At 29.6% G+C, this 16,673-nt stretch overlaps 3 protein-coding genes across 6 annotated transcripts in view; all 3 read left to right on the top strand.

Annotated features, from left to right (window-relative positions):
* The window catches only part of RpL10Ab (ribosomal protein L10Ab), a 64,461-nt gene that overhangs the window by 7,614 nt on the left and 40,174 nt on the right, over positions 1-16,673 (top strand). The gene's annotated exons all lie outside the window — the stretch shown is intronic.
* Positions 3,927-7,931, top strand: LOC106684844 (steroid receptor RNA activator 1). The gene is made up of 4 exons (XM_014427139.3): positions 3,927-4,154; positions 4,245-4,561; positions 4,635-4,740; positions 7,073-7,931. The coding sequence occupies exons 1-4, from the start codon at positions 4,130-4,132 to the stop codon at positions 7,219-7,221; spliced, it is 597 nt and encodes a 198-aa protein (XP_014282625.1). The 5' UTR covers positions 3,927-4,129; the 3' UTR covers positions 7,222-7,931.
* Positions 11,053-16,673, top strand: part of LOC106684856 (C2 domain-containing protein 5) — a 26,500-nt gene continuing 20,879 nt past the window's right edge. For all 4 annotated transcript variants that reach the window (XM_014427161.3, XM_014427162.3, XM_014427160.3 and 1 more), the window contains exons 1-4: positions 11,053-11,367; positions 13,136-13,310; positions 14,596-14,736; positions 16,472-16,656. In XM_014427161.3, coding sequence (XP_014282647.1) covers positions 11,191-11,367; positions 13,136-13,310; positions 14,596-14,736; positions 16,472-16,656 — 678 coding nt within the window. In that variant the 5' untranslated portion in view covers positions 11,053-11,190. The remainder of the gene's footprint in view (positions 11,368-13,135; positions 13,311-14,595; positions 14,737-16,471; positions 16,657-16,673) is intronic.

Raw genomic sequence — 16,673 nt, 5'->3', positions numbered from 1 at the left:
CTGAGGCTTAAATAATATAGTTAAAAATATCAACTATTTTATTTAAAATAAAATTCAATTTTATGTATTAAAATTTGGAAGCATATTTATTTTTTTTTCAATTTCTTTATCATTGGATATAATTAGCCGTTTCATTAAATTAATTTTCAGTGCAAATTTGTATTGTTAATATTATGATAGTTTATACAATTGAAAGAAACAATTAACTATGAGTTTTATGAAAATACAAATGTGTATGCAAACAAAAAGATTTATTTCCAAGAACTGTTTCATTAGCTTTTCAACAATGATTAAGTATTATAAAAATATTATTATGTAAATATATTTATAATTTTTGTGAAAGAATACTTCTCCTCAGTTACTCATACGATTGCGACTGACTCGACGATTGATACAATTGCGACCTCTTTCCAACACTCAAGTCTGATTTTGTTTTCATTTATCAGCTTACTGATTGTCTCCAATGCTTCTATAAATTGTTCATACTTTTTTGGAGCCCTGGCTCTTCCTCTCTTCCTATGGGATTTATTCTCTTGTTTTGGTAATCTTTGTTGTTTCATGAGATGTATAAGATCAAACCATCTTATTCTTCCTATTTTGATATTAGGAACTGTTATTGGTTTCCGTTAAGGTTCATTAGTAGTTTTTATACGAAATCAATACTTTCTCTATTCTTTTTTTTATCCTATTTTTTTAAAAAAGTACTCATGACATTTTATTGTTTAAAACCTATTTTCTCATTATGCAAATAACAAATAAAACAAAATCTGCTATTAATAAGTTTATAAAGATGGGGAGGGAAAGGTTTGGAATTAGTTTTATTAGCATCAATTGATTGCCAAAAATAGATTATAAAATATTATGGAATACATATAAAGTATGGACATCTAAAAACTAAATATATCTCAGCTGGGTCCAGCAATCAGGATCACATTTACCTAATAAATCCCTGCCTTGAGGAGCTGGAACAAATTTTGTTTTTTGAAGATTAAAATGTAAAAGATGAGTTAAGAAAAGTCTAATAAAGTCATAAATGATGTTATCATGTGCTCAAATCAAAATTGGCACCATTAAGATTATTTTATTAAGGGAAAATACCTGATGGATTTTCCTTGTGTTATGAAGAGGGTATGACAAAACCTTTTGGGTCTAGGAGCTTCCAAACTAGTAGTTTCCATTAGGCAGTGACATCAAGAGCCTCCTCTGAGTTACTAAGGAACCCCTGGAACTAGTTGCGCTTGGAGCCCTCCAATCTGATTATAGGAAGACAAATTGAACCTTCTGTTTGTTTCTACTGTTCCTATATTGAAATGAAAATAATGCAGTTTGTCAGTAAATATTTACCTTATCATAATTTTTTTTTCACTATCTGACCTTCACTTTTATTATATTTTTGTCTATGACCAAACTACATTGTTATAGTTGTAAATCTAAATTTCGTTATTCATTTAATGCAATAGCAAGTGAAATTTAAAATACGTTATACATTTAGCGCGGTAGCTCCGTAAGGTAAGGCGCAATGATACTAATTCCAAGGACCCCAGTTCGAATCCGGCTGAGAAGAAAATTGTTTTATGTTACATTGTAGCCATGAGTCAACTTCTGTGGATTCTCGTTCTCTCCTAGGGTCCACCCAGCCTTATAAATTGGGTAAAAAATCTGGCGGTCGAGCGTGATTCTGGCCAAATCACCTCCTTGCACAACCGTTGGTCTAGTAACAGTACTTCCTTACTAAGTACTGAACCCCTGACCCTGCATGGGTTGTAGCAATACAGGTTTTAATTTAAATAAAAGCTGAAGAAGAAGGCACAGTATCCTCGAAATATCCTAGAAGATAAAAATGTTTGCCCCTTTTTGATAGGATGTGAGAAAAGGTTTAACCACTGTATCTTTGGAAAGAGATTACATCCAAGCTCTCCCAGACCACAACTAACTAGCAGGTGTTAGTATGCTTACTCAATACGTCCTGTTGTTTGATTTATCAGTCAAAAAGAAAGCTTTTCAAATAATGTTTGAGAACATCCACAGTTTCACTCAGAAACTTAAAGCAGCAAAGAATACTAGAATACTATTTGCAGCACATCATTCAGCATTGAACCCCATACTATAATTATTGCAATAGACAAGAACTCTCTTGGAGAGTTATGTACCAGTCTTGAAAAATAAGGTCTTGACCAGAGATAAAACGACTGACTGCAAGTAACGATATAAATTTTAAAAAATGATCTTCACTGCAAATGTTCTTCCCTCCCCCACTTAGTTGGTTGTGAATCTGAACTTTCAAGAACCTTTACAAAAATTAAATTCCAATTTGATTTTTATGCCTTAGTTTGTTATAGTCGTATTTTTTGCGAATATAATCGACTTAAATTGTTTCGAAGATGATAGGAACAGTATGGGGTACATTTCACCTAACGCCCTAAGGTACCCTTTATAGGAAAGTGACTTTAAGTGAAAGTGACTTAAGAACCTTTACAAAAATTAAATTCCAATTTGATTTTTATGCCTTAGTTTGTTATAGTCGTATTTTTTGCGAATATAATCGACTTAAATTGTTTCGAAGATGATAGGAACAGTATGGGGTACATTTCACCTAACGCCCTAAGGTACCCTTTATAGGAAAGTGACTTAATTCGAGAAAAAAAGTTAATCAAATCATTTGGTTCAAGTAGCAGTTCAATCATTATTTATTGAGCTGCAGTTCTCAGTAAACCTATTTTTTCCGTTTTCGATAAACTTCCATCACTTATTTCATGACTAAGTTTTCCACTTTCAACGTAGTTGCATGCTGTTTTCGAGAAACGTTTATCACTCAATTAAATTTTTAAATTACCTAATGGATACAATTCTGAAAAGGGATCGAAAGGAATAGCATTAGATAAAAATTAAACAAATATAAAGTTTCCGTACAAACATTGCACACCTCCATAGCCTCTCTAAATTGAGTTGTGTTAAGCTCATAGATTTTTGTGGATTTTTTAATCAATTAAATGGTCAAAATTTTACAATTTTGTATACTTTTTTGGAAGTTGCTTACACTGTAAAAGCACTTATATCCCATTAATTCTTTGGAGTTACATATATAATTCTGTATATTAAAATATTTGTGGGGTGGAAAGATTTTAAAATGTTTAAGAATAATATTTGGCTTTGTAAAGTAAGGCGAATTTTTATAGGCAGAGTTGTACCAAATGTATGGGGAACCTAATGTGGTATATGACTGCGGTCAAAAGAAAACCAAAAATAATTAACAAATTTTTTTTGCCGACCTTTCGTCCCACTTTGTAGAGGTTCATCAGCTTTTCATTCATTCATCAACTTCATTATGATTTTAAAATACAATTTTTGTTTTGTTTTTTTGTATGTTTCATGTATTTGTATGTTTGTATCTTTTTTAGCCCTGCTACGTGAGGCAAAACGTTGGCTCAAATAAAAATAGTACATAATATTACTATTTGGGTTTAATTTGACCGCACCCGGACCCTATTACATTTATTGATACACACGGTCAATCAGCAATCTTCCAACCGGATTTTAAAATACGTGTTTATTTAAACCTGAACGACTAACGTAAGTTTATAAATAGTTAAATGAATTCACAGAAACCTTGTGGACGCCCCTAAGTAAATTCAGTATTAACATGCCTCTCGATAACAAAATTAGCGATGAATATAAAAGATATCATCTGATGAGACAGGTTTCCTCTTTGTCTCTACCCGACTCAGGATTTCTCTACTTGACTGGTATTTTTAGGGTTGTTACACCAACGTCATTTATTTACTGTGTTATAAACTGAGATAGGAGGCAACCGGTGATTGGTCCCAAACTCCTCAGTAATGCCAAAGTTGTTCGTTATGCCTTCATCTTTCCTGGCAAGTCACCCTATCAAATAAACTCCTTCCTCCAAGCATCTTAGCAAGATTGGAAGTTTTCGATAGATCGAACAGGTCTAGTTAAACAATGTAGACTTTGACATCTGGTGTTTAAATAGTTGATAACGTTGTTTAGTTCAAGTTTACACTGTTTATTTTTTTTTTTTAATAATTCTCTCGAATTGAATTTGTTATTATTAAAATTTAGTTTGTCTAATAATTTTCACTATATATGTTTTTAGCAGTTAAAACTATTAATGGCTGAAGATAACATGCCCAAAGGTATTGAAGTAATGTATGAAGATGAAATATGTGGCACTTGAGTGAAATAATATTTGTATTATTATTAAAGAATATGTAATTAATTTATAGTTCTTAGTGATCCCGGATGGAACGATCCTCCTATTTTCTCTTATGATTCTGTTAAAAACCACACCAAAAAGTCCTCTCTTAGCAGAAGAGTTAGCAATTCCTCCATTGTTTCTAATGATACTCAAAAGTTATGTGCCAATGTTGATAATAATGGAAAAACGGCACCTCCAAGATCAGGTCCTATCAACTCTTCAATATCAGCAGGATCTACTCATTTACCGGACACTCAGAATATTTCTCCTCAATCTATTGAGTTGAATACTGTTTTAGAAAACTTACAACTTACTATCAAGGAATTGTATCCAAATGACAATGAGGTAATTAGGTATTATATTGTATAATGTTCAGCATAACTTTATAGATACAAAAATTTTTTTAATTTTTTTATAGAAAGATGTTAATGAAATTAAGCGGAGATTGGGCCTCATGGAAAAGTTGTGGAATGAGGATAAATTTTCTACAGATGTCAAATTGAAACTTGGTGATATTTCTAAAGGTAACTGTAGTTAACTTACAAGGATGATTAGACGATTTATTTATTTGTTTCATCTTCCTCTAATTTACTCAATAAATTGGTGATTACTATTTAAGGGGGATGTGTTTATTGTTATGTGTAGAAGTATTTAAAAATTAATAAGGTGTTAATAGTTTAGTAGATTAGTATGAGGAGAAGATAGTCAGGGTCCGGTCAGCAAAGATTAGCAAGTAAATAAAACTTATTTATTTGTGCTGTCGTTTCGACCTGAATTTCTGGCCTTCATCAGGGTGACTTAAAAGTCAACAGTTTTAACGGAATCTCCGCTGTCATCCTGATGAAGGCCTGAAATGCAGGTCGAAACGTTGGCACAAATAAATTAGTCATTTTTATTTGTGTATCTTTGCTGACTGTACCCAGGACCATTTTATCCTCTTTTCAACTCTTAACTTAGATACAGGTAAGTGTCTACTACTGTCACTCAGTATGTTGGTTGGGAGTATACTTCTATACAATGAGTAACTGACCAACCATTATTATCAGTTACTATTTGTCACAATAATTAGAATTTATGCGTGACCTCAACTGAAACAGAACTTGTTGGGGATTCGTTTGTCCTTTTTAAGGGTGGGGAAATCGACAGCTATAATCAGTTGTAAAGAGTTATAATAATAGAGGAGGTTATAACTGAAAATAAAAGAACACTTTGTATATGTGATCCTATACTCAATCAACTGATCATGTTGAGTAAGGCTTATGTTCTAAGAAAAATTTTACAAGTTTTTTGGAAGGCTGTTGTTTTAACCCATAGCATAACAGATAGGTATGTTGGACCTAGTTGGTATGATTTTGTAGTTGGTATGATTTGTCTACTTTTTATATCAAATAATACATTTATTGCTATACTTATTTATTTAAATTGAAATGGATTATATAACCTAAAAAAAAAATTAAATTAGTTCAGAATTCTTCAATGCAAGAAAAATAAATAATGCTATATCGCCTTAGACCCACCTCTAGCACTGAGCACTAAGCCACCGTGTCAAGTCATATGGTCTGTGAAACACCACATTAAATCGAAAGAAAAATTACTTAAATGATAAAAATGTAAGTGATGTGCTCTTTAAATATTTCCAAACATAAAAAATAAAATCATGTAGAATTCTATAACCAATCAAGGCCAATTTTAATTAACATATTTGGCACTAAATTATCAGTTGATATAATTCTTGTACCAGAGCTGTTAATTAAAAAAAGAAATTGAAAATGGATTGGTTTTTTGAATTCATTATAGAAACTGGGGAAAACAAACAAATAATAAAACATTGAAGTGATATACTTTATAAGCATCTTGAAACATATAAAATAAATTGAGGCATAGAATTCCAAAACCAACCAAGCCCATTTTTATTTATTTTATTTGTTATTAACATTTTCGGTACTAATCAATAAGTAAAATTCTGTTATATTGTGATTATTTAGTACCAGAACTATTTGTTAAAAAATAAATTTGAAATGGGTTCACTGGTTTTGGTATTCTATACCTCAAATAACTATCAATATTATGTGTTATGATATTATCATAACTTTGTGAGAAATTCTAGCCACCTTATTTGCAGAATATATTTCTCCCACATCACTTTTGTAGTCTTTACAACCTGAGTGTCTGGCTTGTATAAATATAACTGCCAATTTCCTCTTTTTGTCATTTGAATATGAAATATAGTAAAGACATTTTAAAAACTCTTATATTTTATTGAGTCTCTCAATTCGACATTCATTATTTGGAAAAATTTTCGTTAAATTCATTTCACTTAGTGACTGCAGTGATTCAAATTTTTCCCCTCCATTCCAGTTCTATGCTATGTCCATTATTACGGATTTTCAAAGAGACTAGAATGTTCAGAAAGATGTTCATTCTAATATTTGAAACTTGAAATTTGTTTTTAGATTGAACTTAATTTTGAATAAGAATGCCATCATATATATTTTATTATATGCTGTTTATTGCAAGGCAGATATTTCTTTCCTTTTCTAAATGTTTACTGTTCTTGGTTAAAGTTATTTATGTATTTTCTGCAGGTGCTTAAACCGTTAAGGCCTATTGTTTTAAAGAACCCCCCAGCACTGTTCAATTAGAAATGGTGTCATATTGAATTTAGCTTGGGAATATTGACTTCAATTTTTGGTAAATCCATGTGATAAATTTTCATCTTCCTGCTCTGGTTAAAATAGTTGGTAACCTGTAGGATAACCCATCCTTTCTACCTTAATAAAGGAGTTCACATGCATATTAAAAAAAAAAAATAATCCAATTAACTAACTTAACCACTTGTTATTTATTTATTTTTAGGTCTTCTTGAAAATGACTTTGTTACTTGTGATAACCTTCAAAGAAGTCTTATGGTTGATTATACAGCATTGTGTAGTTCTTGGATGGCAGCCATTAGATCTTTGATCAATTCAAAAAGAAAAACACAAGAGAAAAATAAGGAAAGTTGAAAATTTGTGATATAATATAATAAATTATATTATTAAAAAGGTTTATATTTAATTTTAACAGTTATATTAAATAATTAAACCGAAAAAAATCTTTATTTTATGTTTAAAATACATAATTTACTTAATTTATGAAAAAAAGTATTGCTTAAACTTTTTAGGAATAAGTTGATGCTAAGCTATTTATTGAAATTTAATGTATTTTTATCATTTTAAATGAAATTTACAATTTTTATTCATACTTTCAAGGGTGTAAAAACTGCTTTTACTTATGTTGTGAGTAGCTTCTTCACAAGTCATGTTGATAATATTTAAGAGGTACTTACTTGGTTGAAATTTCTAATTTAAAAAAAATATATTATACTTTTAGTTTCTGTTTGATAAAAACATCTCTTTTTCATCAGTACTGTATCATTGTTTATTATAGTGAAATCTAAAATTATTTATTTGACATGACATTGTTTAGAAGCTTTGAATTTATAACCTTTATGGTAAAAATATTTAAATATTTTGGACATATTTTAATTAATATTATTTTGGGTCTTGTATTAAATTAAAGGTTATCTCAATGTTAGCCAGAAAAATTTTTTGATGTGCTCATTTAAAATTATTTTTTTAGTTGAAAAATTGCCTTTTGTGAATGCCTTTAAAAAAATATATTTTTATACCAATAGCAGTTTATTGTAAGAATAATAAATTTAGTTAATTGACAATGTTTATTCGAATTATTTTCCTTCTATGACATTTTTTTTTTCTTTGAGTGTTTTATTATTAATTAGTTCTATTTTATTCTCGTGATGATTAAAAATATTTGTGCTACAAACTGGGAAGATATAATATAACTTATTTATGGATCAAAGTAATAAATCAAAAATCCTGACTATAAATCAATTTCAATTTGAACAGAAGTTATTGGTAATGAACTATCAAACACTACTTTCACTGAGGACACAGCAATTACTAGCTACAGCTAGACCTGTACAACAATTATTTGTTTTTATCAAATCAAAACAAAAAAGAAGGAAATGGTAGCTCAATTCAAAATAAGCAACAACTCTTATAAATTATCTTTAAATAAATACTTCGTAGATTAAATTAGCCCGAGGTAAAAGCAATCCAAAATTAAATCATTAGACAACAATTTAGAATTCCTTCTAATTTCCTGAGATATCCTACCATTCTTTAAATTCTGGAATTTCTATTACAGCAGTAGTAGACTTTTAAACTTGTATCATTTGTAATCCACAAATATGTGATATTTTTTGTCTACATTCAAGTGAAAGAGTTTTAAAAATATTCATTTCTGTCCATCCTTGAACCCAACAAGTAGGTTCTTTAAAGCAGTCTGTGTTCTGTTCTTCGCACCTACAGGATTGAGAATCATCAGCAAAGATGGCTGTATTGGTTGACCTATTCAACAATATAATACACATAAATAAATTTGAGGAAGCTCTCCTTTAAGGGCTCTATTTTTTATATTATGGATCTGGCTTTTATTCCTGTTGTCAAGACTTGGAGTCTACTAGGTTGAAACCATGAATGCAAGATCCAAAGTAGCACTTTCAATCTTGTCTCCTATCTTACAACTCACAAACGGGATATCAATCTTGCTGAAGGCCTCCTTCAAGTTAACTTAAACTTTTATTATATAGTATAATCTTCATAGTCATTTTTACTTTTAAAGAAGGAGGACTTTCTGATGATACATATAGATGCAGTAACAGGAGATTTAAAGGATAAAGAGGATGATAGTCTTGGATGAAGATCATGATTGATGGAAGAAAAATGAAATTTTTTTCAATTTTGAATTAATTCATATCACTTTTCATATATTGAGTAATACTAAGAATAAGGAACATAATTATCAAAAAAATATCTAATTAAAGAAAATATACCTTCCATTACAATACTTTCTTTAATACTGATGATCTTCATGAATTTCAGAAATATTAGTAAGAATGTTTTCCCGATGTTGGTGAAATTTTAGGATCAATAAAACAGTGGTGAAATAAGAAAAAATATTGATATAGCTTATAAAACAAAAAAGATGGCGTTGATGACCGATGGGTTTTACGCCTTAATTTCTTAATAAACAAACAAACAAAAAGGATAATGATTCACTACTTTATGTGTACTAAAACTAATATTAAGCCCTATCAGTTCTCTTACTCATCTAGTTAAGAACTATACTTGTGTACTGCCCTGCTTAATAAGAATGCAGTGTCTGTACTGACCAATAATGTCACAAATTGCATTTCTAATAATCAAAACATTTAGTAGGAATAAATAAAACGCAGGTTATGACATTAAGTTAAAGTGAATTATTGTATTTACTATTTTACAAGAAATTAAAACATAAGACATTTTTTGCTTCACAGCAAGATCCTTACTGAAGTTTTTATCAAACTGTCAGCTAAAAGCTAACAGGTCTTACATTACACACTATTTACTATCTGGGAATAACAGAGCCAAAATCACCCTATTTTTGATTGGAATTTGATCAATAAAATAATAATTAGATGAAAAAATCCTTGTTTTTTCGATAAGGCCCTTGAGTTTTTATGGTTAGGAATTATTGATTTGAGATTTAAAACAATAATTGTTTAAGGCCTTCATTTAATACCAATTAGGCTATTACAACACTTATTAGACAAATGATCTAAACTTCCAGTTATAAAATACTCATTCACATAAGCACAAGGCCTAGTTTGACTTGAGGAGTCGAGCTTTATAGCTCCACTAAGCCATTGAATTCCTCTCTAATCCAATCCTTAATGCCCCTTACTTTGTCATAAATAAAGGCCTCAGTGTTCCTTATTTTGCTGATTTGGACACAACTAGAATCAATCCTTTCATGATCAACTCTCTAACCACCCAAACCCATTTGTTTCCTCTTCAATACCTGATAATCCTCCAAGACATCTGAAATGAAGATGCCTTAAGATCTACTCTAGGAATATTATTGGACTTCTACCAATGGGTAGATTCTAATACTACTATGACTATATTATGCCATTGTAATATAATTAATATCACGTTTGCTAGTTATATATTTATGTAATACAGCTGTAAATTTAAAAAATGATATCAATTCAGGTGTCTTATCCAGGTAATCAGATATGTATCTATCAGCAGTTGATGCAAAGAATAAACAATAAAGCATAATAAGAGTTGTTAAAGCAAAATATTTATCCAGGGCTGTACGTTCGGCCACTTGAAATCACAAAACTTTCCTTAGAACCTCAGAAGAATATATGATCAAAGGATGAGAGGTTTTTATGAGACAAATGGAAAGCAAACTTGAACATAAGACAACAAATTAAAAAAAAAGAAAAAGAAAGAAAGAAGTAGATGATCCACATATGGACTTATTGAAAAGACCTCAAATATTCAAGCTCATCACTGTTCAAAAGTAGCGAAAAACAAATAATTAGGATGTTAATTATTAAAAATTACGCCCAACTTTGGGACTATAAACTAGTGATTACTGGCCTTCTTACTAAATCTCCCCCCCCCCTCTCTCTTCCCTCTGATTCTCGAAAAAATCTCTGCTAGGGGACAGGGCTCCGTCCTCTCCCAGAAGATACTATAAATTATCGTGAAGAGCGTTTTTTCCGGTCTATTTCTGAATAAAAACCAAAGTTAATCGAAATTAAATGAAGAACTAATAAAAAGTCACTATTTCCTCTTATATCGTTGAAGAAAAGGTTTTAATTAAAATTAAGAAAAATAAGATCATTTTAAAGTTTTATTTGATATTTTTATACCAAATAGAAAATATATCTATTTTTGTATTTATTGGTACCACTTTCAGTAAAAAAAACTACAAAAAAGATGCAGTTATCAGTTTGGAACCTCCCTGTTAACCCTCTTCAGGTTACGAATGTACTTATTAAAGATAAAAAATGACCTGAAGAATTCAGTAAATTTTCTATTTGGCCTATAATTAACTGCTAATAAAAGTTGCACACCATGCCTGGAAAATTAAAAGTAAAAATCATTGCCGGTAGAAATTTACCGGTAATGGATAGAAGCAGTGACACCACTGATGCTTTTGTTGAAATAAAATTAGGAACAGTAACATATAAAACTGATGTTTGCCGTAAAACCTTAAATCCACAATGGAATTCAGAATGGTATAAATTCGAGGTAATTCAAATTGATAAAAGGAAACTTGATACTTAGGTTTTATGATGGGATTACTTAGCATGTACAGATTCTTGTGGTGAATTTCATATGATATTCATTCTCCTAATTTCCTATTTTGATGTCGGCTCCTGCATAGTTTCTTTTACTACCTGAAAAGTCAACTAATTTTGTCAGTTATATTTGCGTATAAGATACTCAGTTTCTTGAAGTACTTGTATTTTGCTAGTTGAAAGCATGGGATTTTTATTTCATCTACAGACTCATATTTCTTGGTTATTTTGCATCAAAGAGGCTGTTTATTGAATAAAAGTCAAGTATGGTTGAATAATTGCTAGTAGGATTAAAATTATCTGTGATAGCCCTAATAACTTAGTGACAGTCTGTAGGATGATCCTTGTAGAGAAGGTAATCTTATCCTACAGAACTATCTTTAGAATACGCCCAGTTCACAATAAAATCAAGACCTTTTTTTGTTGAATGTGCCACTGTAAAAGTAAAGCAGCAATATATTTATGGTTTAAATAAAAAATTATTAATTCCAACTTACTGACTTTTCCTCATTTCTGTGGAACAATGTCTATTATGCAGATATGATATAATTAGTTGAACATCACTTTTCAGTCCTAGTTGGGACCCACACATCATCGCTTAAGCATAAGAGCAGCTTAATCTGAATATATTGAAGAAAATGTCCAATATTAATTTAACTCAGATATTTGGTAAAAATTAATGTGCTATACATAATTTGAGATACAGATCTTATGTATATTAATAAATGATGTAGTTAAATTTTTAACTTTAAAAAATTATAGTTATTTTTTGATAATTTATTCAAGTAGAGAAAAATTCTTTAAGTTTTTAATAGTAGTCACAAAGTCATTTATTTTTTTACTGAACTTGGTGTTTCTTGAGCACTTTATTTACTTTCTTTTTTATAGCCAGTTCATTCAGATAGCCATTTAATCCAAGGTTTTAATGTATATATATTATGACTGACTCCCCATGGACCAAACCTTCAGACAGTTGTTATGCTGATGGGCTTCATAATCCTGTGGGGGGTATAATACTCTGAAGATATTGTGTAATATGGAGGGCAATATTTTTCTCTTATGGATGGTAACTTCATGAAAGGACTATTGTTTATTAGAATTCTTCAACATCCTTCATGCCTTTAAGGACTTTCTCTTTTATGGTTCAAGTCCTACGCAGCCACAGAGTTCATTTCTTGGTGCCACTGCAAAATAAATTCTGACTCATTCAGGTGATATTCGAACCCACAACCTTCAGGATAAAATGCTCTGGAACCCACACCCCAATCCGCTCAGCTACCAAGTCCTTTTAGGAGTTATATTTTTTATACAAATTGACATCGTTATTTTATATGTATTATTATACATTTAATTATAATATATATAAATGAATGTGATGATATATCTTTGAAGTTCATAGAATGTACTTCAATGATATATTTAGAATTTACAAATATTTTATATATATGTAGGAATAGTGTTACAATATGAATAACATAATAATCAAATACAGTCCCTAAAGATTCATTTTCTTGCAATAAATAAACCAAAATGACTAACTAAAAAAAAATGATCAATTTTCGATCTAAACTGTTGTGATTTAATCATTCAAGCATTATAGATTTGATTTGGGAAATTATACTAGTAGTTATTTATTTAATGATTCAAATATTTTTCTTTACAAAGTTTTAACTTTCTTTCAAATTTTTAAAATGTTAAAAATTTGTCTGTAATTCTAGATGGAAGATGCTGAGCTGCAAGATGAACCCTTGCAAATAAGATTGATGGATTATGATACTTATTCAGCAAATGATGCTATAGGGAAAGTGTATCTTAATTTAAATCCTTTATTGTTGCCATCTTCACTAGTTGTTTCTCAAGACTATTCAAATTTATCTAACAATCAAGTGAAAGGTAAATTTATTGATTTTCAACTATCAGAAATTTCTTTCTTTTATTTTTTCTACATATTTTGTTTTTCTATAGAAAATATATGGAATATTGGCATACAGGAAATATGTTTAATCTTTCAGACATGCTCATTTTTTGGGCCGGTTATACTAATCTCCAGTATAACCAAATTTTGAATAAATTAGATTTGTCCAAAAGTTAAGTAAAACTCTGATAACTTAGCGACCTGTTTCTGAAATACAGTTTGATTAAATAAGTTACCTCCCATAAATTCTTCATCACCTGTCTATCTCAATAAAGTCCATTTTATTTAACTTGAAATGAAAGAAAGACACTAAAGAATTGAAAATAATGACCCTTGAAAACAGATTCCAGCTGTAACTATGAAAGGTTCCTTGGATGGTTAGCTAGTTTCATGTAGATTCGCACTAAAACTCAATTTAACTGGCTAGCCGGTAAAGTTTACAACTAGATTTTAAGATTCACCTTTCTGGTGCTAGAACTAATTATTGACTTTGCCTGAGATTTCAGAAATTGTAGTTTAAACTGTGACGGTGCAACCAGACCTTAATAGATTATCTAATATCTTGGGTATTCCCAGTTTAATCAAAATTTTATGAAGCTTCTGGCATTTTAGGAGATTATAATATGGAATAGCAGAGCTTAAACCACATGTTTAATGTAATCAAAGTAATTATACAGCTGTGCAAAACTGGCATATATGCATATTAAGAATGATTAAATCCCTAAAAACTTGATAGGCATCTTTGAACCAATAGGTATCTTTGAGGATTGTTTAAGGCTAATTTTGCAGTGTTGGGCTTTAACCTCCACAAGTGCACATCTCCTGTGTGTGAGCGATGGGAGTTATTGGTATCGGTACTTTTGGTTCGCTGAGCTATTATTATTGTTTAATTTTTCCAGTTTATTCATTCCAATCCAAACTTGCTGAAAGTAGTGTGATAACATATTTCATGGCCCCTTTATATATATTTTTCTACATCTTGTCATTGTGAAGATAAGTAGTTTTGTTTTGTGTTTAGGCTCGCTTTCATAGTCATAAAAGATTTTTTTTCCTTTTGTTGAATTTGGAATGAGTTGCTCTCAGTCACTTAAGGTTAATTGAATATATGGTGCTATGAGAGAGTATATATTTATATATCTGACACCAAACTATAAAGGAATATATAATATATGACATAAAATATATATTATGATAAAGTAGTCCTAGTGTTTTTCATTTTTCTTTATTAATGTGTCGCTATACCTTAAGTTAATTATTTTTTAGGTTTAACTATTAGTGGTTGGCTTCCTGTTTATGATACCATGCATGGTATTAGAGGAGAAGTAAATATTGTTGTCAAATTAGATTTATTTGAAGATTTTAATCGTTTTAGACAGTCATCTTGTGGAATTCAATTTTTTTCAAGTAAGAATATAAGAAATTTATGCATGTTACAATATAACATATTTAATGTTTATCCACTATGTGAATATATTTTGAAGGAAACAATACATAAAAGAAACAATACCGAGTAAAATAATATAAGGTTTGTATAATCTGGAGTAAATTGCTACTATATTATAATTTGTATTTATTAAATATTATTTAAGAAACTTTATTCTCTCAAAGATTTAATGTGATCATGTTGGGTTAGGTAATTATTTTAAATTGAATTCTTCTCTTCAGAAGACAAATTTTATATGACATGATTTGCAATACATCAAAATAAATTCAGTATCATTAATAAGTATCATATATTAAAAATAAAAATTGATTTTTAAAGTTAGTTCCACTAATTAGAACTAGATTAAAAATCACAATATCATTTTTCAAATCAACCCTCTCTTTTAAGGAGAACTCAAAACGTGTTTTTCAGTTGAAAATTTGAATTTGAAATTTTTCATTATTGCAATACTTCCTCTTACTGTATGTATTCTATATTGAGGTTAGTGAAAGTAAAACATTTTTCTTAAGGCTATAATCTAATCTAAATTATTTTATAAAGCTGAATAATTTGTTTGTTGCAATTTCATGAACAGCCAGTCTTAATTTGAAAAATTATTTTTTAGTAGATAGACCATTTATCAAGGGAGGCTTAAGAACAAGCCGGTAACCATAAATGCCAACCAATTTGGAAAACAGTAATAATTATTTATTCATAACCATGGAAGCAGGTTTACTGCACTAACTTTATTATATTAACTTTAGAAAGCATTTATTTATTAAGGAGGCAGATAATGAAATTTTTGCCAAATCTCTCTAATTGGAATTATTAAAAAAAAAGATTTTCTCTCTTAATTTATTTGATTATTTTATGTTTCAGGAATTAAAAACTTACAAAACATGAGTTCTTATTTTAGTCCCTTTATATTTTGGTTTCACAGATTTATTCTCTTCCTGATCAAGATTTTTTATACATTGCAGGACAGTTATGGTTATTATATATCTGTTATTGTGTTTTATATTAATGAAATCAACTAGTTATTATTATTGATTATACAATTATTTTCTTAATATTTTATTGAATAATTTGTGAAACTTTTTTAAGTCAAATTAAATTCCTTGGAACTATAGTTCTACAGGCACATGGACTCATGGGCTTCCTTCTCGATCCTTATTCATTTCTAATCCTGAGCCTTTTCAATATTTTATCTATAACATCTATCCATCTAAATTGGGGACACTTTTCATGAATTTTCTTTTAGCTCTGATATTACCTAATTAATGTTTTTGAACTAATATGTTGAAATCGGTTATATGTTACATGACCCGACCATCTTAGTTATTTTGTTTTTATTACTTGTAAACAAAAAAATTTACTCAAATTTTAGATTCTCTAGATTTAATTTTCACAATACTCCTTATATTCTTAAGAGTACTTATCACTTCCAAATGCTAAGCATTTTTTCACCTCTTTTAAAAAGGATCCAAGTTTCGGATGCGTTGGTGAAAATTAGTCTTACTACTAATTTATGTATTAAAAATAGAGTACTTTATTTAGACTCAGTAAAATCTAATTTAAACAAAAAACCTAAAAAAGATTATGGTATGATTTATAAATTAACCTCTCGAACTTAAACTAACTGTAAGTTTATTATTTACATTAAATTTCTTCTATAAATAAAGTTGCTCCATTAAACTAAATAACCCAAATTTTTAGGCTCTATGATTCCTGAGGGTTATGAACTCAAAGCCATCCATGGCTTTGTTGAAGAATTGGTGTTTGCTGATGATCCAGAATACCAATGGATTGATAAAATCCGGACTCCCAGGTCCACCAATGAAGCTAGGCAGACATTGTTTTTTAAACTGAATGGACAAGTCAAGAGGAAGATTGGACTAAAGGTTAATTTTAATATATA

The sequence above is a fragment of the Halyomorpha halys genome, unplaced genomic scaffold, assembly GCF_000696795.3.
Source record: "Halyomorpha halys isolate HHAL.00 unplaced genomic scaffold, Hhal_1.1 Scaffold624.1, whole genome shotgun sequence".
NCBI classification, from domain to species: Eukaryota; Metazoa; Arthropoda; class Insecta; order Hemiptera; family Pentatomidae; genus Halyomorpha; species Halyomorpha halys.
This window is presented reverse-complemented; position numbering and strand designations above follow the sequence as displayed.